Genomic DNA, 24,735 nt, shown 5'->3' on the forward strand with positions numbered 1-24,735 from the left:
ACAACATTGTGTTAAATGAGCCCTCAAATCAATCACAATATTGGCAGAAAATCTCCAGGTCAACTACAGAGCTCTGCCAGCCTGTCAGTCTGATAATCTCCCAGTTTAACTGCTGCAGTAAGTGACTGTAATTACTTCCCCACCTCACCTGATATGTGACGAGTATTCTGGCACAAAATGGCTGCCGTGCATCACCCAGGTGGTTTAATCCCTCTTCACTGTAAAGCATTTTGAGATAATGAGATGAAAGGCGCTATACAAATGGCAACCCATAATAATGAACGGTGTGCTCGGAATTGTTAAAATTTTGACAGCTTTCAGTAAAATGGGTGGCCGCACATTTTTTTGGGTGGACCAGTGTGAACTGATTTTTATTTTTGGAACATTGGTCTTAGTGGACTCCAGACTGTCAGTGTGGGATATACTATTATTACTCATTTATGTGTTACTAATTTAAAACCCCTGTACTGAGCCTGATAATTAAGCATGTTGCTTATAACTGCAGGAAACTACTGAAGCCAAACAGAGTGTTAGAATGATGACACCTTTTTGGAGGCCAACCCGGACGTTTCTTCCTTTATGGGTTCCCTCGGCAGACTTCCAATGCTTTTTTCCCACAGGGATTTTGTTTTCTGCCAAAGATAAGGTCTGTGGTGAACATAAGCCTAAGAGAATTTTGTTCTACAAGGTGAAGTACGCCCATTATTATCTCACGACAGCCGCTGTAGTTTCAATATAGCAACTCGTTAGCAATGTTTTAACATAACAGCTGCTAAATCCACGGTTGAGATATTAATGGGTGTATTTAATCTCGTAGAACAAAACGTGACACTCTTAGGCTCATGTTAACCACAGACCTTACTTCCCTGAAATTTATATGATTGCCTAACATGGGGAAACATAACATATGAATGCCTGTTCCATGTCATATGCTACAACTGGGTTACTTGCAAATGCAAATTAATTGTGTTATTCAATAAGAAAATTTTAATGGAAAACCCATGAATCACAGTGGAGACCCATTCTTGTGCCAAATGTTCAGTACATGTCACAGATTGGTGAGGTAATGGACCCAAATGCAGAGTTTAAAAAAACCCAAGAACTCCAAAAGGGAAAACACAGACATTAATAACAAAAACTGAAGAACAAACGCAGATAACCAAGTTCCAAAAACAGAAAACAGAAAATCCAAAAATCACAGGCAGGGCAGAAACAGGCGGGCAAAAACAGGCACGGGGAAACACGGGCAAACTCTCAGGCAGGACGGAGGCAGGAACACAGGCAGACACTCGGTGCAAAACACACACGGAAACACAAGGAACCAGCACCCGAGTCAAGGAAGAAGAGAACTTAAATAGACAAGACCCTAAAGAGACGCAGGAGGGCACAATGCACAATCAGACCACAGAGGGAAGGGATAACTAGACACAACTGAAAAACAATAATAGAATAATTGGAACCAATAAAACAATTAAACAGGGAAAAAGAGAAACAAAGACAGAACCATGACAGTACAAATGTTTTTCTGTGGTCAAAACTGAGTGAACCAGTGTTAGTGTAGTATTAGTGTTAGTGTTACTCGTGGTAGCAAAAAGCAGCAAACACATCGACCCTCCAGGAATGGAACTGCCCATCCATTTCAGGGTGCAGTCCAGACAGGTAAATCTTCTTCATTACAGTGAAGAAGTACAACAGAGCCCCATCATGCTAAAATGGATGGGTCCTGCTGTTCTTTATTTCCATTGTAGTTCCCTGTCTGTTGTGTTTTTGAGGTTTATTCTCATTTTTCAAGTGCATTACACCCAGTTAAGCATAAATACTCTCCCCTATCTGTTCTGTACAGTGCTTAAAACTAAGAGAACCTGAAGCAACAGGACAGCATTAACACACAACATTGTGTTAAATGAGCCCTCAAATCAATCACAATATTGGCAGGAAATCTCCAGGTCAACTACAGAGCTCTGCCAGCCTGTCAGTCTGATAATCCCCCAGTTTAACTGCTGCAGTAAGTGACTGTGATTACTTCCCCACCCCACCTGATATGTGATGAGTATTCTGGCACAAAATGGCTGCCGTGCATCACCTAGTGGGGGGCTGCACAGCGATGGTGCCTGAGGTGGGTTAACCCCTGGTCACTGTAAAGTCTTTTGACATAATAAGATAAAAGCCGCTATATTAATTAAATGCATAACAATGCATATTTGTTGAGTCGACCAGCAGCAACTGATTTTTCTACCAAAATCAGGATTATCAATTCAACTTCTAAATAACAATAACATTTTTAAAAATGACAAGATTATTATTTTTCTAAAACTGTCCTTAAGGGGCTCCAGAATGTCACCAGCTATAGATTATAATGATTAAAAAACAGGTGTGTATGTCCGTGTGTGTGTGTGTGTGTGTGTATGTGAGTGTGTGTGTAAGTGTGTGTGTGTGTGTGTGTGTGTGCATGTGTGTGTGCATATGTATGTCCGTGTGTGTGTGTGTATTGTATGTGTGTGTGTGTGTGTGTGTGTGATCCTCTTGCTGTAGCTCTCCTCCAGCTCCTCTCCTGTACAGACAGCAGTACAGGGTGATTAAACTCTGCTCTGGATCCAGGCTCTAGTACTGAGCTACAGGCCTGCAGGGTGGAGCCGGAACTCCAGGAGCTGCAGGAAAGGCCTGTGAGGTCATAATGTAACCATGGAAACTCCAGTGTGGAGACTGAGACTCATTAAATCAGTGGAGTAACTTATCGTCTGTGTCCCAAACCGCATACTTCCATGCTCTGAGTGCGCATAGCCAAACCGGGGTGCGAGTCCAAAACGAAGTGCGGTAGTGCGGAGCACGGATAAAGTAGCTCTGCACTACACTAAACCAGCAAAAACAAAACCTGCACTTCAACTTTGTTTACAATGTACGCATTGCAGATATTTGCCATGAATACGAGTGCGGAGAAAGAAGTGCATGTATCCGCAAATAATGTTGATTAAAAATGTGCACAATTTCATACTGCAAATGAAAATAAATGTAGGCTATAAGGCCTAGGCTACTTGATAAAACTGCCTATTTGGGGAGAGCTGGCTATATATGATAGTATTGAGTAGCCTATTTTGTGGATTAATTGTATTGATACTCACTGCTTAGTGATTAAAACGGATTTTTCTAAATTGTATTTATCATTTAATCTTCCTAACACAATGCGAAGTAGCTGTGTGTCCCTTTCCAATTGTTTAGTCAGATGTTTGCATGCTTGTTAATCACTGAACATTAATTAAAACAGTTTGAGATCAATGATTAGTTTAAAGGAAAGTTTTGCGCATCACCAATTTTCAGCTCACCAGTCGCCGCTGGTTTTATTTTGTTTCCATTCGACAGTTTAACAAAGATGGATAATGGAGGAAGAAAGGGAGGACAAAAGAGGAGGATGACATTATTTTCGTGGGTAAAAAAATTCTCAGCATTAATGACACTCAATAAACTTAAAATATTTTATATAAAAGCTTGCATCAATAGTATACATTCTTTTTAAAACATTGTTTTCCTTAATTACAATTATGTGCACAATACATTAAAGATACTATTTTGAGCGGAGACATTAATTGGTTTGTACCTTTTTTCACCCACCTCCCACCGGATCTCAGGGTCCACCCACCTCCCAAATCCCAATTTAACCCCTGGGTATGTGTATTTCATGTCTTAGAATATCTGTGCAGTATAAACGTTTGACATATACAGTAAAATGATCAGTGTTAATTCAACTCTAATAGAGTTTATATGAGTGCACACTGGTGAAATGGAACTCTATCATAGTTTCACTCTGGGAATTTGCTGTGTACAAAGTTGAAGGTGGCGATAAGTTGAAAATAAACATGTGTTTTTGTTTTTATTCATGAAATAGCATACCAACTGAGCTGTAGGTTGAACTTCATTATTTTTTTTTTTTAAAGAAGACACTTCAAAAACAGTTTCTCTCCTTTATTTAATTTGGTTATTGTACAAACATTGTAAGGAAATAAGGACTCTCGAACGTGATGAAAATGTACAAAGTTTATTTCCAATACCGGCAGTGACCAAGCGCACGAATGACACTTTGGGTTCAGCAGAGTCCGACTGAACCACAAACCTTTCCAGAGGCTGCTTCTTATTTGTTTTCGAAGCTTTGATCAGGAGTGTTGAATACACATACTAAGACGGATGTAGTCAGTTTTATAACACTTATCAATTAGGCCGTAGTGTATTGGCTGTCCAGTTGTGATTGAATTAGCACGTCTGTTGACTTGGATGGTTCCCAATCTCTCACTCCCGGTCGCTATTCTACCATTGTACCAACTGTATTGTGATAATGATAAGATCAAGGGAATGTGTGGCCAGCAGACATATTGGCATCAGAGACAGATTTCTTACAATGTGTAAAAGTGTAAAGACAAGCCAGAAATCTTAATGCCAATCAATGTGACTCTGAATCTAAAAACCAAATCTTCCTTTTTACTTGGTATAAATGCTTAATTAAATACAGGAGAAGCTTTACCCAATGTAGTGGCTTCGTATTCTAAAACTGTAGCCACTTCGGACCTGGGATAGCCAATAAGTCTACGCGCATCATTCTGAACGAAGAGTTCCATCCCGAAAGTAAAATGAAACGATCATTTTATTGCTTTCTTTAAGTTTAAACAAACAAAACGAAAAAATACCCTTTGTTCTGTGCAGGTGCATACGTGGTACGGTCGTGCGGTAGAAAACTTTTCTGCTTCCCCGGTCTTACCCCCTCCCACATCCGTAACCATTATCATCCACGTAAGATATACAGGTAAGCATACGTAACCAGGCCAGGTAAGGGTAATTATAAAGAATAAATGCATATCATATAATAAATAAAAAGAATGCCCAAATCTAATGCGTACATTTTCATAGTTCATTAATTATGAATAATTTTCATTTACAATAACAAAAAAATTAATAAACGACTACTACACCCAAACATTTTTTAACATACATTCAGATTCAGACAAAAACAATATGTACTCTTCTTACCCACCACCAAATTATACCCAAAAAGCACTTAAATTTTATATTCAATTGTAAATTAAAATCAACTTCAGATGAAAAACAAGAAAATATGAACAGCTCAAAAAATTAAAAACAGAACAGAACATAAAACCGAGAGCTTGTGTTAACTGAGTGTTAACATTTATACTGACAGTACACCCTGTTAGGACCATCATTACCAATTCATATGTCACTAATACACCTTTACTGAGCCTGATAATTTCAGTGTTTTGCTTATAATCGCAAGAAACCACTGAAGCCAAATTGTTGCCATTTTTTCAGTTTATATGATTGCCTGACATGTCATTTGCCATATGCTACAACTGGGTTACTGGCAAATGCAAATTTAATTGTGTTATTAGAAAATTTTGATGATAAACCTATGAATCATAGTTAAGACCCATTCTTGTGCCAAATGTCAGTACAAATGTTTTGCTAATGAGCTAACTGAGCCAGGGTTACTGGTGGAAGCAAAACCCATTAAACACATCGACCCTCCAGGAATGGAACTGCCCATCCTTCTCAGGGTGCAGTCCAGACAGGGGAACATTACCTTCTTCATTGCAGAACATTGCTGTTCTTTACTTCATTTCTATTGTTGTTCCCTTTCTGTTGTGTGCTGGGGGCTCATTCTCATTCTTCAGTGAGCTACACACACAGATAAACACAAGTGCTCTCATCTATCTAAACCGTAGTGTTTAAATATAAGAGAATATGAAGCAGCAGGACAGCATTAACACACTACGTTTTGTTAAATGGAACCCTTAATCCAATGAGATTTATTAACAGAATTGTCTTTAATTACTTCCCCACCACCCACTGATATGTGTTGAGTGTTCTGGCACAAAATGGCTGCTGTGCATCACCCAGTGGGGGGCTACATAGCGATGGTGCCTGAGGTGGGTTAACCCCTCTTCACTGTAGATAGTATTTAGAGATAGTGAGATAATCAAGTCACTGTATAAATGCAATGCATAATCATCAACGTTGTTTTGGGGATTAAGTTTTGAGAGCTTCTTGCCGAAATGGGTGGCCAAACATTTTGTTGAGTCGACCAGTTTAGTTTATACGAGAATGAGAATGATCAATTTAACTTCTAAATAACATCATGTTTAAGAAAATGCCAAGATTATTATTTTTCTAAAACTGCTCTGAGGGGGCTCCAGACTGTCACCAGCTGTAGATAATAATGATTAAAAAACAGGTGTATATGTCGGTGTGTGTGTGTGTGTGAGTGAGTGAGTGAGTGAGTGAATGAGTGAGTGTGTGCGTGTGAGTGTGTGTGGGATCCTCTTGCTGTAGCTCTCCTCCAGCTCTTCTCCTGTAAAGACAACAGTACAGGGTGATTAAACTCTGCTCTGGATCCAGGCTCTAGTACTGAGCTACAGGCCTGCAGGGTGGAGCCAGAACTCCAGGAGCAGCAGGAAAGGCCTGTGAGGTCATAATGTAACCATGGAAACTCCAGTGTGGAGACTGAGACTCATTGTCTGTGTCTCAAACCGCATACTTCCATGCTCTGAGTGTGCATAGCCAAACCGGGGTGCAAGTCCAAAATGAAGTACGGTAGGGCGGAGCACGGATAAAGTACCCGGATGCGCACTCCATTTGATCAGAATTAGAAGTGTGCCTCCATGCGTGCTCTGACTGGAAAAAATCCCATCATTCCTTTCAAGAAAAACTGTCAAGAACAATGTAATGGCCGATGACAGAAGTGCAGTCACTGCCTCTCTCAGATTGGAAATGTAAATTATGTCATGGGAAAATGGTACACAATGAGGAGTTTGTACATAAATACAGTGGTACGGTGTGAATGAATAACACAATATGTAAAATGTGAGTTGTTTTTTTTTAGTTTAAGGATATGTAATGTTAACCAGTGTAGCTAGCTACATCTGTGCTGACAACCGCAATTGTTCTTCAAAGTATTGCCCTCCTCCTCGCTGCAGCTATGTGGGATAGCCAGCCATCATCAGGTTCTGTTTTATCCAAGCCACCAACACAGCCACCACAAGCAAACATGACAGGCCTCGTTTCTGGTGCCTACCTGTGTACCCAGTTGTTCACAATTGGTAAGAAGTGCAAAAATCATTCAATTCAATTTAATTTGCACACACACTGAGTTCAGAAGAGTGATGCATTACCGTTACTGAGAGGGATCTCTCTGCAGGGTAGGTATACAGCAAAGGGACTTACGGTGCATTACGCAGTCTTTACGGAGATATCGGTCTTATCATAGGTGAACCAGAATCCAAGGAATCGGTAGAGATTTGGCTGGAACTTTCAGGATCTGTATCTAAGGCTGCAATGAGAAGCTCAGTAAGAACCCCAGTTCAACAGCACAGTGAAGCTCATATCACACACTCACGCTCATATCACACACTCACGCTCATATCACACACTCAGTCTCATATCACACACTCACGCTCATATCACACACTCAGCTCATATCACACACTCACTCATATCACACACTCAGGCTCATATCACACACTCAGCTCATATCACACACTCACTCATATCACACACTCAGCTCATATCACACACTCAGACTCATATCACACACTCACACATATCACACACTCAGCTCATATCACACACTCAGACTCATATCACAGACCCAGACTCATATCACACACTCAGGCTCATATCACACACTCAGACTCATATCACACACTCAGACTCATATCACACACTCAGCTCATATCACACACTCAAACTCATATCACACACTCAGACTCATATCACACACTCAGGCTCATATCACACACTCAGACTCATATCACACACTCAGACTCATATCACACACTCAGCTCATATCACACACTCAAACTCATATCACACACTCAGACTCATATCACACACTCAGACTCATATCACACACTCACTCATATCACACACTCAGACTCATATCACACACTCAGCTCATATCACACACTCACTCATATCACACACTCAGCTCATATCACACACTCAGGCTCATATCACACACTCAGACTCACATCACACACTCAGCTCATATCACACACTCAGTCTCATATCACACACTCAGACTCATATCACACACTCAGACTCATATCACACACTCAGACTCACATCACACACTCAGCTCATATCACACACTCAGGCACATATAACAGTAACTCCAGTGACATCAATTTCAGCCAATTAAAAACTATTTCAGAATGACAGAACTGATTAAAATATAGATACTCAGTCAGTTAAACACACACACACACACGGGACAACACTGCAACCCTGGAGACATGTAAACAGGAGTAATTACAGTCTAAAACCTGGGCATTATTTGTACTTGATTATAATGACATTCATAAGCATTGAGTAAAGGAGTAAATATACTCACTGTTAGTCGTCTTGTAGCCTGGAACAGAGACACACAGAGTTAGAATCATACACACAGCATGTCTGACTGTCACTGTGAAACTATTAAACTCTGTGAAATGTTTCAGTGTGCCAGCTTTATCATGTCACTGTGCTGGTGACTCTCAGAGTTAAGGTGTGTCAGTGGGTCTGTGTCTGTAACTCAGCGTGTCAGTATCTCTGTGTGTCAGTGGCTCTCACCTGAGCTTCTCTTCTTCCAAATGACGACACCGATGACGACGAGGGCGAGGATGAGAGCGCCCACCACACAGCCGATGATGATGCCCATGAGGGGGCTGCTGCCGTCTGGATTACCGTCAGGGGGAATCACATTAAAAACACACACACACACACATGCACACACATGCACAGGCACAGGCACACACACACACACATGCATAATTTTAGGTTAATATACTGCTTTTTTGACATCTTCATTTGACTCATGTCTAAATCATCCCCACGCCTTATTACTGTACTTAAATCCATTCAGTGTATCAGTGGTTAGTGTAGAGAGAGCCAGAGGTTCTACTACTGAGCAGTGCAGTGTGTTTGGGGTAAACCACTCTCTGTGTTCGTCCTGTTCGTCTCTCTCTCTTTCTACCACAAAGGAAATTTACAGATCCAAACCCAACCCCAAACAGTGCTGTCACCTCCTCGTTCCCTCACTGTTGACAACGGATTGAGAACATTTAGTGTCTTTAAGAACAAGAAGGCATCATCATTTGTCATCATGTCTCTCTCTCTCTTTCCCTCCCCCTCTCTCTCTCTCTCTCTCACTCACTCTTGATATCTCTCTATCTCTCTCTCTCTCACTCACGATATCTCTCTCACTCACTCTTGATGTCTCTGTTCCTCTTGATGTTCTCCTCTTTGACAGACAGAACGATGTCCTTTTCCAGGCTCTTGTGCTGTACAGTACAGGTGTACTCTTGGCCCTTCCAGTCCTCAGGCTTCACTGTCAGGTGAGATCTGGTCTGGAAAGTTCCGTCCCCGTTGGGCACCGTCTCCCCCAGCTCTACGTCCTCATCCAGTTCCTTTCCGTTTCTCTGCCAGGTTACCGTGATGCCACGGGGGTAGAATCCAGTCACATGACAGGTAATGACAGGAGAGCAGGGGTCCTTCTGCAGCAGAGAGACCTCAGGAGCAACTGAGAGAGAGAGAGAGAGAGAGTGGGGGAGGGGGAGGTAGAGTAAAGGTGAACAAAGTGAGAGAACAACAGACAGCAAAAGAGAAAGAGGGGAATTAAACTTTTAATGTATTAGTTTAATTATTTACTTAACCAAATGTTATTTCTTCCCATGTTGAACAACACAGCATATGTTAGTTATTTTGTTCTTTTTGGCTGGAATCCTTGGACTGTTATTGTTTCTTATGTAAAAGTATATTTGCGTTTTGTAAAAATAAATATTTATTTGCATCTTTTAACTTGAGTCTGGTCTTGGAATATATTATATGCCTCATTGTAAAACGAGTCAACGTTTCAGGACTTAATGTGTTCAGTACATGACTACAGCTGTTAGACAGCCTGTGTTCAGTACATTACTGCTGCTGTTAGACAGCATGTGTTCAGTACATTACTGCTGCTGTTAGACAGCATGTGTTCAGTACATTACTGCTGCTGTTAGACAGCATGTGTTCAGTACATTATTACTGCTGTTAGACAGCATGTGTTCAGTACATTACTACGCTGTTAGACATAATGTGTTCAGTACATTACTGCTGCTGTTAGACAGCATGTGTTCAGTACATTACTGCTGCTGTTAGACAGCATGTGTTCAGTACATTACTACGCTGTTAGACAGCATGTGTTCAGTACATTACTGCTGCTGTTAGACAGCATGTGTTCAGTACATTATTACTGCTGTTAGACAGCATGTGTTCAGTACATTATTATTGCTGTTAGACAGCATGTGTTCAGTACATTACTACGCTGTTAGCCAGCATGTGTTCAGTACATCACTACTGCTGTTAGACAGCATGTGTTTGCACAGACTGTGCTTTTATATGAGTATTTCTAGACAGATTTTTTTTTTACTTTCCCAAAGAAAATGATTTTGAACCTTAAAGAACAATGTAACAGATATGATTTGCTTTACTCAGCTGGTTGAAGTAAAGCTGTACCATGTGATCTGTGTGCAGAGAATGCGTTCCTGCTGCCACTGAGCCTCCCAGGCTAGAGCTGCATAAGAGTTTAACATGATGGGGGAGCAGCAGAGTTGTGCTCTCAGTGCTGCTGTACCTGTCCTCTCCAGAGCGCTCCTCCCGTAGCTCACGTACTTCTTCAGCCAGTCAACGCAGTCCTGGGTCAGGTAATTTATGTCTTGCTCAGTTTTACCAAAGCCATTATTCCATTTCTGTACACTGACAAACGCCTGCGGCACCGCTGCAACGTAATGCTTGTTTTTCAGGTCCAAATTAATGAAGTCTTCCCCGTCGTATCCATACTGATAGAACCCTCCTGTGGGCCCGGTCCTGCTATCCCACTCACAGCCGAACATGTTCTGGTAAGTGTGCACACCTGGAGAGAGAAAACACACACTGTCAATATGCGCAACTAATGCACACACAAACACACACACACACACACGTACACACTGTCCCTGCACACATCTAATATACACACACACACACACACGCACACACTGTCACTGCATACACCACACACATACACACTGTCACTGCACACATCTAATACACACACACACACACACACACACACACACACACACACACACACTGTCACTGTGTACATCTGATAGACACACACACTGTCACTGTACACATCTAATACACACCCACACACACATCACACACAGCAGTCTGATTCCCTCTACAAACTGATTATACAATTATACACAATTGTAGAGAGGGAGAAAGCCACAAAGTGAGTGAGGAAGAGAGAGAGAGGGAGGGATGGGTGTGCAGGCAGGAGTTAATCTCCTCAATAAATTCTCTACAGAATGTGCTGTTCTAGCAACATGTATCCAGGTGTGTGTGTGTGTATGTGTGTGTGTGTTCCAAGGAGCCAAAACTGAACTTCATGCTAATGCAGCTTATCAGTCTGTCCCAACAATATTCAGTTCTCTCTCTTTCCTCTGAACCACAGTAAAGATAAAGATGCCCCCTGCTTCCACCTTACACTTGTGACTGCAATAGAATCACCATGAATAATCAATCAATCAATCAATCAATCAGTCGGACTGAATGTCAATCACTGTAGAACAACAAATTAAAAGTAGTTTGATTAAATGATAACAGGGAAAGCAAGCAAATCAATTCTGCTGTTGTTTTTGAAATTCTCAGACTATTATTCGCAGAATCAATCTATCTAAGAAAAGTTCATTAAAGCAGAACTGAATATTCCTAAGAGCAGATTTGTGGTTTGTGTAAAGACCACCAGTATCTGATCCTCACAACATTAATCACAAACTGGATTCTGCTGCAACAGAACAGTGCAACTCATATCTCACTACAGCTGCTGGGAACCAATGAGCCGCCTTAAACATTCTGCCAAAAGCACAACACGCCCCTTTCTCCCACAGACACGCTCCTCTCTCCCCAGGAGACGCTCCTCTCTCCATAGGACACCCCCCTCTCTCCCCAGAACATGCCCCTCTCTCCCACAGACACGCCCCTCTCTCCCACAGACACGCTCCTCTCTCCCCAGGACACCCCCTCTCTCCATGGGCGGACACGGTGGCATAGTGGTCAGCACTGTCTGACAGCACGAAGGTCGTGGGTTCGAATCTCAGCTTGGGGCCTTTCTGTGCGGAGTTTGCATGTTCTCCCCGTGTTCGCGTGGGTTTACTCCGGGTACTCCGGTTTCCTCCCACACTCAAAGACATGCGTGTTAGGTGCGCTCCTGTAGGTGCTCTTGACCAAGGCACTGGCCTCAGAACTAGAGTTCGTCCTTGGGCGCTGCACTGTGGCTGCCCACTGCTCCTAAGTAACTAGGATGGGTCAAATGCAGAGGACAATAAAGTATATCTTATCATATCTTATCTCTCCCACAGACACGCCCCTCTCTCACCAGGACACGCTCCTATCTCCCCAGAACACACCCCTCTCTCCCCAGAACACGCCCCACTCTCCCCAGAACACGCACCTCTTTCCCCAAAACACGCCCCACTGTCCCCAGAACACGCTCCTCTCACACCGGCACACGCCCCTCACTCCCCAGAACACGACCCACTCTCCCCAGGACACACCCCTCTCTCACCAGAACATGCTTCTCTCACACCGGGACACACCCCTCTCTCCCCGGGACACGCCCCTCTCCCTCCAGGACACTAGGGATGTGCATTCTGTCTCATTTTGATATTTAAATATTCATAAGGGTTAATGAACAGATATTTGTTTAATGAAAATAGTTTAATTAGACTTTGGACAAAACAAACGTCTCTCAAGTTGAAAACTAATTTTCCCCCTGCAATTACATTTTATTGCATTTATTTATACAACCAATTTTGGGGGTTCAGGCCTGTTGTTTCGCCCAATTTTCTTTCCATTGTATAGCGTCTGTGACCGTGTCTGTGTAAAATCTGTGGACTAATTTCCCAAAAACTTGTATCAATTTCAGAAGTTAAATATAAAGAAATAATGCAGCCTCAGAATATAAAATGTAATGTAAATCAATGAAAGGCTTTATTGATTGTCAATATAAACATGATCTTATTTTATAGGCAACGTGTAGCCTACTTGTCACTCATAACATACATAAACATAGGCTATGTAAGTGGCGCTTAATTTCTAAAAAAAATGTTTTTAATATCACTGGCTCAATGAGTTGTAGGCCTCCTTTAGCAAAAAAAATGGGTAGATAATGCTATCTATCACTTAAAAGCCAAACAGAAATGTCTTCCTAAACAAAAACACTAGTCTTAGCCTATTATACTGAAGGCCGGTTTCACTTATCTTTTACACTAGTAAAGGAAGATGTAGCAGCCAGTAACTGTCTTCACGTAAACAAAACAAAGTCACTCATCGGCTTATTGTAAACCAAGCAGTCACTATGGAGAGCTATGGAATGCACTCTTTTTTAGGGCAGTCACCCGATTACCGGTAGCCCACCGGTAGTAACGTTAGCAGTCACATATTTTTATTTAAGAATAACAGCATATCCACATGCTCGGGAGAAAGTCTGCTTCTCAGTCTGTTGACAGTCATACCAGCAGTGGAAAATACCCTTTCAGAGGGCACTGAGGTTGCAGGCACACAGAGATAACGCTGTGCCAAGCGACTTAGTTTTGGGTACCGCTTTGCATCGTCTCTCCACCACAAAAGTGGATCTTCATCTAGCGGAATGCAAGGATCTGTTGTGAAAAGCTCCAACTCATCCCGACCGGCAGACCCTTCTGCATCATAAACTTTACCGAAAAGAGTGGCGATTGCATCTTCAGTCATCATCTTTTTTCTTGTTGGAGCCGGCTCGTCTTCAGGGGTGGTCTTGCTTCCAGAACCTTCATCGCTGTGGTCAGCGAGCGCATGGAACTTCTCTCTAAAGTTTTTCCTTTACACTCTGTTTGACCACTGGATCGAGGAAACTGAGATGTTTATGCCTGGGGTCAACAGCAGTGGCAAGCAGTGCTAATCTTCCTGCTCTCACTGAATCAGCTGGGGCCATCCGTCCACAAAGGGATTCTGCCAGCGTGGTTTTAAACTTTGTCACTTTGACAGATTCCCCGTCTTCTGTGTTCAGGTGCTTATGTAGGAGAGTGCTGGTTACATGACAGACCATGGATATGCAGACGTTGGACTCGCTGCACAAAGCAGTGGTGGCACATTTAAGTGTACGCAGGACAGGCAGCATGTCTTCCATGGTCTGCCAGTTGTCATCAGTTAGCTCCAGCATTCTGGCCTCCGTTAATTTGGCCACATTCCTGTCAGACAGGGTAGCAGAGATGGCCCGCCGTTGCTCGTACATGCGTTCAAACATTTCACACATGGAATTCCAACGGGTTCGGCAACATTGGATTAGTTTGTGCTCAGGTAGATTTTGCTGTCACGGTTTCCATTTCAGTGCATTAGTAGCTACACTGCTATGATGGAAGTGGCTTACTAATCTGCTGAAAGCTCCCACCAGACGACTCATACTAGCGTCCTTGAATCCGTCATTAATAGCGAGCTGGAGAGTGTGGGTGAAACATGGCACAGACTCCCACTCCAACAAAGCATTTGCTCAAACCATATTACTGGCTTTGTCGTGAGCACATGCTACCACTTTGTTTCGCAAGCCCCATGCATCAGTGGCTGTTGTGAGCAGTAGCAGCAACAGGATTCAAATCGTGGGTACGCCACAATAATTTGTGGGTGGGCCAAATTATTTAAGATAGAGATAGTGTCGCATTAATTTAGTTAAGGTCAATACGCTGGTAAAAGTAGGCTTAATTGTAATAACGTCATTTTCATAAACGAGTGCTCAGAGACATCCTTTGTCATTGTAATTCAATTTGTCATTGAGGCTGAATGAGCTATATGACCTGTCAAAAAAACACGAACTATTTTGAGATGAGAATAACCGCACAGACCAGCACCAGCATAATGTCACTAATCAAAAACCCAAATGTAATCAATATCATTGTTTTTATTGCAACACAAAATAATAATATGTAGAAGTTGAGCGATAGAGACAGCGATTTAGTTAAGCACTCTCCGTTTAGCAACAACCGGGTGCACGGGATCTCCTAGAAAACACAACGCTATCACCTGCTAGAGTGCATGGGAAGCGTAGTAAGTAAAATTACCAACGGATCGTGTTTGCACATGAATTTAAAGATCTCGAGGAAATTGCCCGTATTATGTGCATCTTCGCCCTCCCGATGTCCACGAAGTTCAATGTTCTGTCTAGCACAAAGCGTTACGATATCGAGCACCACTTTAATATGGTCTCGGTTTCTTTCGATCAGTCTAGAGTTCATTGCCTCTGGATTTAATTGATGCACCACGGTACCATGGTCTGACTGGGATTTACGGAACCCGTCGTATTTACAATGGGCGCTAGCATGGGTTTTACTGCTCTGGTGCCTGCGGCATGCCTGCTGAATGTGCTTCCATATGGCGTCAATTTAATGCCAATAATCAGCGCGAGCAGATATTCACTGCGCAAGTAAAACAAGCAGCCGCGTGCGCAGATATTCACTGCGCGAGTGAAACAAGCAGCCACACGCGCAGATATTCACTGCGCGAGTAAAACAAGCAGCCACGCGTGCGCAAATATTCACTGCGCGAGTAAAACAAGCAGCCGCGCGCAGATATTCACTGCGCGAGCACAAAACCACTTTTTGTGCCCGTACTGATGATATGGCTGTTGAGTGAGGTGCTCACTAACTGCCAGCTTTATTTAACATCTCTGCAGCTCATTCCAAAACAAGGTCTGACATTATATCTACAGATGCTTGTGTTTCTACACTAACACACACACACACACACAGAAAGTAAATTTATGTGATGGCCAAACTATGGGAAACAGACATCCTGTGTGCGGCCGATTTTTCCGATCTCCACTTTGTGCGTGTGCGTGCTTGTCTGCACAATATGGCGCTGACCTATGGCGACAAGGTTCTGCTATGTCTTGATTGTGTGCTTTGCATGTAGCTCGTTGTGCCATCGGAGTGTTTGTTTAAGTTGGGTAAAGTCAAACTGTTGCTTATCAAGAACAACATGTGGAAATGAAACAAAGGTTTTATTATTTATCTACTGACTTCAGTCTCAGAAGTGCTGGCTACGAGTCTAGCTGAGCTGGTGCTGGCTCAAACAACCACCGACACCATAAAGACAGTGAGGGAGTTTGGATGAGCTTTTAACAGATCACTGAATATAAGACTAAGCACAATGCCCAGAGGGATGACCCAACAGTCCCTGACTTATTAATTTTTATTGTAGGTTTGAAGTGGGAATGTCATGCCTATCTGTCACTTTTTCAGATACAGTCCAGATCTTAGAACTCCACATTTTGTTATTAAACAGAATGCAGCCAAAACTCTGTTTGTGAAACAGAACTGTAAGAAGACTGCAGGACCGGATCAGGTTTCTGAGTTCACCTTGAAATATTGTGCTGATGAACTTGCCAGTTTTTACAGAAAGTTTTAACTGGTCTATAAGTCATTGTAAAGTGCCAGCATGTTTTAAATCTGCTATCATTGTCCCCATTGCCAATAAACCTAGTGTAAGCTGTCTTAATTTATACAGCCTGGCAGCACTCACCTCTACTATTATAAAGATCTTTGACAGGCTGGTGGGTAATCATTAACCCAGCTCTAATTTAGACTCAAATCAATTTGCCTACTGGGCTAATAGATCTGTGGAGGATGCTGTATCTCTTTTTGATTACGTTCAATGAGCACCTTAAGACCCTACGCACCTATGTGCTAACATTATTTATAGATTACAGCTCTGCCTTTAATACTGCCTTACTTGGAAGATTTATGATAAGATGAGGGGGCTTAGTTTTGAACAGTGCCTTTGCCTTTGGATTTTAGACTTCTTAACCAACAGGAAACAAGTTGTTTAAATCAATAGTATGCTCTCAAAACCCAGGTTCCTCTGTACTGGAGCACCTCAGGGCTGTGTGTTGTCACCACGGCTCGACTCACTGTACACTAATGACTGTGTATCTCACTCAGACACTGTGAAAATGTATAAGACCGCTGATGATACAACAATAGTTGGTTTGATTAGTAAAGGGGACAAATCGGTTTACAGAAGGGAACCTGAAGCACTTGTGAGGTGGAGCTCTGTTAACTATTTTAACCTCAATATTATGGAAACTAAATAAATAGTAGTTGATTTTAGAAGTAAGAAAGATGAACTCTCACCACTTGTTATTGAGTGCTAAACTGTGGAGAGGGTGGGCTCCATTAAGTTTTTAGGCACTATAATTTGCAATGCACTGAATTGGAGGACAACACCAACTCCATTATATTAAAATCCCATCAAAGTCTTTGTCTTTATTTTATGAGACAGCTGAGGAAGTTTGGGGTATCCAAGGAGGCAGTGCTACACATTTATGGGGCATTGAAAGTGTGCTGAGTTTTTCTATCTCCGTATGGTATAGTTACACAACAGCACAGGAAAGGAAGCAGCTTGGGAGAGTGGTGGGTATGGCGTCTAAAATCAATGGACTATATCTCCCCTCAGCTGCATCTGTCCACCACAGCAGATTGCTTCAGAAAGCTCATAAAATTCTAACAGACACCTCTCACCCTGCAAACCACCTCTTCAAGCCCCTTCCTTCTAATGAGAGACCGAGGAGCATTCACTGCCCTACCTCTCATTTATCTAATAGTACTTATCCTGTAGCCATACAGTTTTTAAACTCAACAAAGATTGTTCTACCATCAAACAAATAGGCAGACAAACTGTGCACTTTATTGGATTTTATTTTATTTTCTTTATTTTATATCATTGGATTTTATTGGACATCTTTATTATTATTACAACTGTTTAATTTTATCATTTATTTTAATTTTTTTTTATTCTCTGGTCATCTTGGGACTACATTGATTATTATGTGATGGTGTGTATTGTATGTGAAATGTGTGATTGTGTTAGTCTTCTCTTTTTTTGAAAAATCCCTCTCAGTTTTTAATGAAATGGCAATAAAGTACCTTGATCTTGAGTTTGTTGTTGCAGCTCTGTACACCAGCTATTTTAGAACCCAGATGAAATCAAGTTATCTTGTTTTTAAGTTACACAAATCATTGAGTTGATGTCAGTGAACATCACTATGTTGATTTCCAGTTGGAAATAGGGAATAATAATAATAATAGCAGAATTGATATGATACTCTGGTATTTACTGAACTTTAACTGACTAAATCAGCCATATTTCAGGCACATGCAGAGAGCAGAACAGAAAACCAGGGCCCAGGGAATGATGGAGTGATCCAGCTGAACAGCAAGTTTACTGCAGGCTCCCGAACACAGAAATGTAAGAGTGAGGCTGGATTGTTTGATGCTGTGTTTCTGTGTTCCTGAGAGAAACACTGATGTTCTCCAGAGCCAGCCTGACCCAATGAGTGACATAAGCGTCTGCTTACAGCCCTGTGACCACCAGGGGGCCCTCTAATTTATTATTAATGAGGGGATAGGTTGGAGACCCCAAACTCAAACCATGTTTAGGGCCCCTCAAAGGCTAGGGACAGCACAGTTCTCTACTACTGTCCATCACCCTGGATAAGAGCCCCTCCCAGATGATTGCTTGCAGTGTAATGTAATGAACCAATCACAGGATTTGCCCTCTAAGGTAAAACTAAACGATTGGTTCAAATCACTCTCAGTAAAATGCGTATCAATAGAAAACTCCTGAAAACATTTTTATATTACAAGGATCCAGATGACATCACAGCTATAAATGCTTGCTTTGGAGATCAGCTCTTTTGATGTTCTCTGCTTTCACATAAGGAGCTGGTAAAAAACTTCCCTTTCACTTACCAGCTGCTGAATATCATTCATTTTCAATTTTATTTTCTGTGGGATCTATGATGTTAATTAAAGTGTACTGCATCACATTCTAAGGTCATTATATGGAAGGGCATATTCTGCGTAGAGGTTGTGAAGACATGATTTAATAAATTAGAAAATTGGTTGACAGGCACTGCATGTTCTTCTGCACGTAAGAATGTGTCAGAAGGTAAAGAAATGGTATATATGCATGTCCAACACCAAAATTCTGAGTGTGTGTGTGTGTGTATGTTTACATGTGAGTTTACTCACCCTGAGTCTGGTTGAAACGCCGCATCAGATTTCCAATATCGGCTTTGAAGGTCTGCTGAGTACCTAGCGCTTTACGAGTCTCTCTGTCCCAGTAATCTGCTCCCACATTCTCCTTTACCCACTCAGTCTTGGGGATCATCCTCTCGATGTTGCTGTCGTAGTATGTAATCTGCTCATCATCCACCAAACCCAAAGCAGTGAACTCTGGGAAGTCAATACCGGCTGTGACACCAGTGTAGAAGTACTTCAGAGAGTGAGAGGCTGTGGACACAAACACAATTGTCAGAACTGCAAGAACAGCTAAACAATGGACAGTACATAAAGGCATACACCGTATACACAATTACCGGGCACCCACCGCACGCGTCGCGTAAGCGTCGCGTAAAGCCGGGCACCCACCGCACGCGTATCGACCGCGAGCGCACTACGCGCGTATTACGCGTAGTTGAAGTTATTACAACGGCAGCGGGCGACGTCGTCTCCACCAGATGGAGACGTCGTCTCCACCGTATTACGCGCGTAACTGAAGGGTAGTTGAAGTACTGTTATTACAACGGCAGCGGGCGACGTCGTCTCCACCAGATGCGAACGCGTCGCGTACCGGCTGCGAAGCTCGCGCGACACAAGCGAACTGAAGCGTAGTTTTTTTGTCGCGCGTCACGATGGCCTGTTTATACACAGAAATATGCTCTAAAATGCTAGGTATACATGCTCTGATTTATATTTCATCCTTATATTACTGGGGGTGTCCCTAGTTACCTCCCAGATATTTTATAAGCAGCTAAAAAAAATACAAGCCTTTTCGTTTCGTAAAAATAAATAAATAAATAAATAACTGGAACCTGGGGAAAAGGCAAACTCAGTTTCGCTGTCTTATTTTGCGGAGGGGGTGGGGTAAATTTGAAAATACACCACAGAAAGACGTAGCCTATTGAATGACGTAGCAGTGAATGCACCGAGCTGCGGTTTGTTAGCTCGAGTGTTGGAAGGTAGTTTTTAACCAACCATTGCTCAGCCTATTTGACTTCTCCGATGTCTTCGTTCGCCGTGCTTTCAAAAAGGGCTTGTTAATAAAAATCAGATAATCCACAGAGCTTTAAAAAAATCAGATTATTTAGTGGTCTTGCCGATGAAAATGCACCTATTTTATAAATGAAGTTGTAAGCAAGCCTTTATTGCACTTGTACTTCAAAGCTTCCGGTGTTCATGGCGTTGTGGTGTTCATATCCCTTCAAGATTAAACTGTTACTGTCTTTTTCATGATTAGCTGATTTTACTCAATCTGATCCTATAAATGTTTTGACGTGAATGACAAGACAACACGGGAATTCCCAATGGTTGATTACGGATTATTTATTATTATTATGAACATTACATATTCTTCATGAAATTGGCACGCTTGTTAACCAAGCAAATAAATTAATACAGTTTGAGATTGATTGTTATGCAGGCTACGTTGCGATTTAAGTTTATGGTAATTCTTGAAAGCGTTTACTTTCTCACGTATCTACGAGTTAACGAAATATTACCAAATTAGGTGAGAGACCTTTTTCAGTTTGTTAATTTGTTAATTTGGTAATATTTCGTTAACTCATAAATACGTCAGAAAGTAAACGCTTTCAAGAACTACCATAAACTTAAATCGCAACGTAGCCTGCATAACAATCAAACAATCAAATCTCAAACTGTATTAATTTATTTGCTTGGTTAACAAGCGTGCCAATTTCATGAAGAATATGTAATGATCATAATAATAAGAAATAATCCGTAATCAACCATTGGGAATTCCCGTGTTGTCTTGTCATTCACGTCAAAACATTTATAGGATCAGATTTAGTAAAATCAGCTAATCATGAAAAAGACAGTAACAGTTTAATCTTAAAGGGATATGAACACCACAGCGCCATGAACACCGGAAGCTTTGAAGTACAAGTGCAATAAAGGCTTGCTTACAACTTCATTTATAAAATAGGTGCATTTTCATCGGCAAGACCACTAAATAATCTGATTTTTTTAAGCTCTGTGGATTATCTGATTTTTATTAACAAGCCCTTTTTGAAAGCACGGCGAACGAAGACATCGGAGAAGTCAAATAGGCTGAGCAATGGTTGGTTAAAAACTACCTTCCAACACTAGAGCTAACAAACCGCTGCTCGGTGTATTCACTTCTACGTCATTCAATAGGCTACGTCTTTCTGTGGTGTATTTTCAAATTTACCCCACCCCCTCCGCAAAATAAGACAGCGAAACTAAGTCAGCCTTTTCCCCAGGTTCCAGTTATTTATTTATTTTTACAAAACGAAAAGGCTTGCATTTTTTTAAACTGCTTATAAAATATCTGGGAGGTAACTAGGGACACACCCGCAGTAATATAAGGATGAAATATAAATCAGAGCATGTATACCTAGCATTTTTGAGCATATTTCTGTGTATAAACAGGCCATCGTGACGCGCGACAAGCCGAAAAAATAGAACAGAAGCGAAAAACTACGCTTCAGTTCGCTTGTGTCGCGCGAGCTTCGCAGCCGGTACGCGACGCGTTCGCATCTGGTGGAGACGACGTCGCCCGCTGCCGTTGTAATAACAGTACTTCAACTACGCTTCAGTTACGCGCGTAATACGCGCGTAGTGCGCTCGCGGTCGATACGCGTGCGGTGGGTGCCCGGCTTTAGTCTACACACTCCAAATACACACACTTACGTGAATTAGAAATTATAGATCAACATTAATGTATTATGCAATGATGTAATGTAATTAATGTACAGTACATTAATAGCGTATGCAAAGTGCATGACTGTCAAGTTCTCTTTCTCTCTTGCTCTCTCTCATACAAACACACATATATATATATATATATATTATCATTTTATGAAGCAACTATTACATTTGAATAGAAAAATAACTCTTTAGAGGTGCTATACAGGACCACTTCTAGATGACAGAAATCAAATTTAAAAGATTTAAGCAGTGAAAATATCTCTCTCAAGCAAATATATCTCAGATAGGGTCTACTGACTCAGACAAAGGAAAGGGAATCCGAAATATTTCTCAGACAATATAACAATACTCAGGTTTTTAATAATCCAAAGACATGCAAGTTAGGCTCCTTGGAGGAGTGTTAACAGGGCTGCTGTAAATGACCATGTGTGCTCAGTCAACCTACCCTGTCTATAGAAGGGTTAATGAATAAATAAAAAACTTCTCCTGCTCACACTACATTTGTTCACAGGCTCATCAGATTACATCTCTTGAATCTCAAAACAGTTTCACAGAGGCTAAAAGCACCAGCAGCTCCAGAGCCCACACCATCACTGCTCTGCACAAACACCTCAAACCAACCACTTCCTCACCACTGCTGCCACTGTCTACAGCTCTGTGAGACTGCAGAGCACACAATAATCTGATTGGCTGAGAGAGTTTTCTCACGACCAATAGGAGAGGAAGCATCATAAGCCTCTGGGTAGATCAGAGATTAGAAGGTTAGGCCAGGAAACGGAAAGTAAAAACTTGTTTATCATATTTTTATTTGGCCAGCTACCTCACTGCTAAATAAAACATTTGGATTGACTCTTTTGGAAGTAAGGGGTGGGGGGTTGGGAGTCTCATTCCATTAACTGGCTGTAGTTTGCTCCCCCAAAATCAGACAGAGACGTAGACTAAAAACAAACAAATTCACACAGACTTACAACATACACAGACAATGTGGAAACCCATCACAGCCCACAAAATGAACCAACTGAGAGCATACAGGTACAATTAGAACAGAAGGGTCCGGAGAGAGGGTGGGACAAGGAAGTAAACAACCCCCTATAAAGCACACACACACACACACACACACACACACTTCAAACACACACACACAGACAGTACATACACAGACACTCTTCAAACACACACACACACTTCAAACACATACACACACAAACCAAAACAGGAAATGTATAGGTTGACACAAGCAAAAGCAGAAGTGTCCCTGGGAAAGATGTGAAGCAGAGGCACAGGGAGGTTCAGCAAAACCTCCAAAACACACACAAATGAAAACGATGGTGCATTTACAAAGAGGACAAACAAGATTACTGCCAAAACCACACCCAAGTAGTGCCATATGTGTGTTATACCTGTTCAGTGACAATCCTTAAATACAGTAATGCTACTCCCTCAGTAATACCACTGATCATTAATTTTAAACTTCTATAAACATAAATCTTTTTAAAATCCTGACCCCCCCCCCACCCCGCCCAAAAAAAGAATAAATAAATACACCAACTTAGAGTAAAACATACCAAAAAAAAAGGTTTTCAAGAGGTATATTAGATTTTTTAAAATTTCCCTTAATTACCAAGTGCGCGTCATTTCCAAAACGCACTATTCTTTCCAGTCAGTCTCCTGAACGGTTGAGTTTACTGGGCGATTTAACGGCGCTAAACTAAGGGCTACGAATCTAGTCCAGAACTATTCCTACACACTGCCATGAAATATAAATTATACCCTCTCAGAAATAAAGGTACAGTGGAGGTACAGTTTTGTACTTTAAGGAACAGATTTCCCAAATGTACATACAATAATATTCTATGTCGTTACCAATAAGTACCTTTAACAAGCAAAAGAGGTACAAATAAATATTATATATTATTGGCTATGGGGACAATTTTTCCTACCTAGTCTATGAGATACCACCCCACAAGCGTTTCTACTTTTATAGCCACTTTTTCATACCCTTTTTCTGAAACAGTTTCCAAATATGAGAATAACTGTTAAATTAAATTATGTTTAATGAACATAAAATACGTACTCTGACGAGAGGCAACCTTAGAACGGACAGGCAGACGTTAAATGAACTAATTATAAGTCCCGTCATTGTATTCAACTGCGAGAACATATTTACAGCCCACGTTTTTACACATGCAAATACAGAAAACGATAGCCATGTAATTCGTCTATCAATACTTCCAACTGTGTCATGCATTAAAACGGAATACATATGCCCACCCCTCAAAAAAAATTAAGTGCGACATTCTTTTCTCTCCACAATATAGCCTACATAGAAAATAATCGAATCGCAGAATTTTACCGGAGAAGGCAGCCTGGATGCTACATAGCGTCAGCGCCAGGAGACCCAGCTTTCCCATTCTGTCGAAAAAGCCACTTGTGAACCAGTTACCGGCATATCAACCTCAGACATGAATATACAGCGTTAACTGGACATAGATCTGAACTTCGAAGCCCCGAAAGTAAGCTTGTACTGCGCATGTCTTCGTTGTGGAGGGCAGAACAGTTGAGCTCCCCGTTGAAGTGAACGTGGAACATCAGACTTTTGAAAGCAAAATAAAACTTCCCCGATGGTATTTTGAAACTCGATTGACGAACGTTAATATGGTTTAATATGAAAAGCAGATTTTAAAATATGCATTATGTCATAAAATATGCACATTTTAATAAATATTTTCCTAAGACTTCTGGACCAAAACAACGATTGTTTCAGAAACTGCTGCACATAAAGACATTTATAACCACAAAAAAGGACCGTTGAGGTTTTCTTTGGTTGTAAAATCACCTTGGATTTCTACATTGAATTCAAAGGGCATCAAGCCCACAACAGTTGCGAATATGCGCA

The 24,735-nt window shown here is 41.5% G+C and overlaps 2 protein-coding genes and 1 long non-coding RNA gene across 6 annotated transcripts in view; 1 reads left to right on the top strand and 2 right to left on the bottom strand.

Moving 5' to 3' along the window:
* LOC118232966 (BOLA class I histocompatibility antigen, alpha chain BL3-7-like) overlaps nucleotides 1–24,338 on the bottom strand; it is a 115,583-nt gene extending 91,245 nt beyond the window's left edge. Inside the window, exons 1-2 of the mRNA XM_035428249.1 lie at nucleotides 24,193–24,338; nucleotides 19,122–19,382 (exon numbers count right to left, since the gene is read on the bottom strand). Coding sequence (XP_035284140.1) covers nucleotides 19,122–19,382; nucleotides 24,193–24,250 — 319 coding nt within the window. The 5' untranslated portion in view covers nucleotides 24,251–24,338. The remainder of the gene's footprint in view (nucleotides 1–19,121; nucleotides 19,383–24,192) is intronic.
* Nucleotides 1–24,735, bottom strand: part of LOC118232971 (popy class I histocompatibility antigen, alpha chain E-like) — a 99,591-nt gene that overhangs the window by 71,078 nt on the left and 3,778 nt on the right. The gene's annotated exons all lie outside the window — the stretch shown is intronic.
* LOC118232982 lies at nucleotides 4,446–5,489 on the top strand. Its single transcript, XR_004766430.1, has 2 exons — nucleotides 4,446–4,539; nucleotides 4,613–5,489. It is a non-coding gene; the product is annotated as an uncharacterized LOC118232982 (long non-coding RNA).

Source organism: Anguilla anguilla, chromosome 8, assembly GCF_013347855.1.
Source record: "Anguilla anguilla isolate fAngAng1 chromosome 8, fAngAng1.pri, whole genome shotgun sequence".
Classification (NCBI taxonomy): Eukaryota; Metazoa; Chordata; class Actinopteri; order Anguilliformes; family Anguillidae; genus Anguilla; species Anguilla anguilla.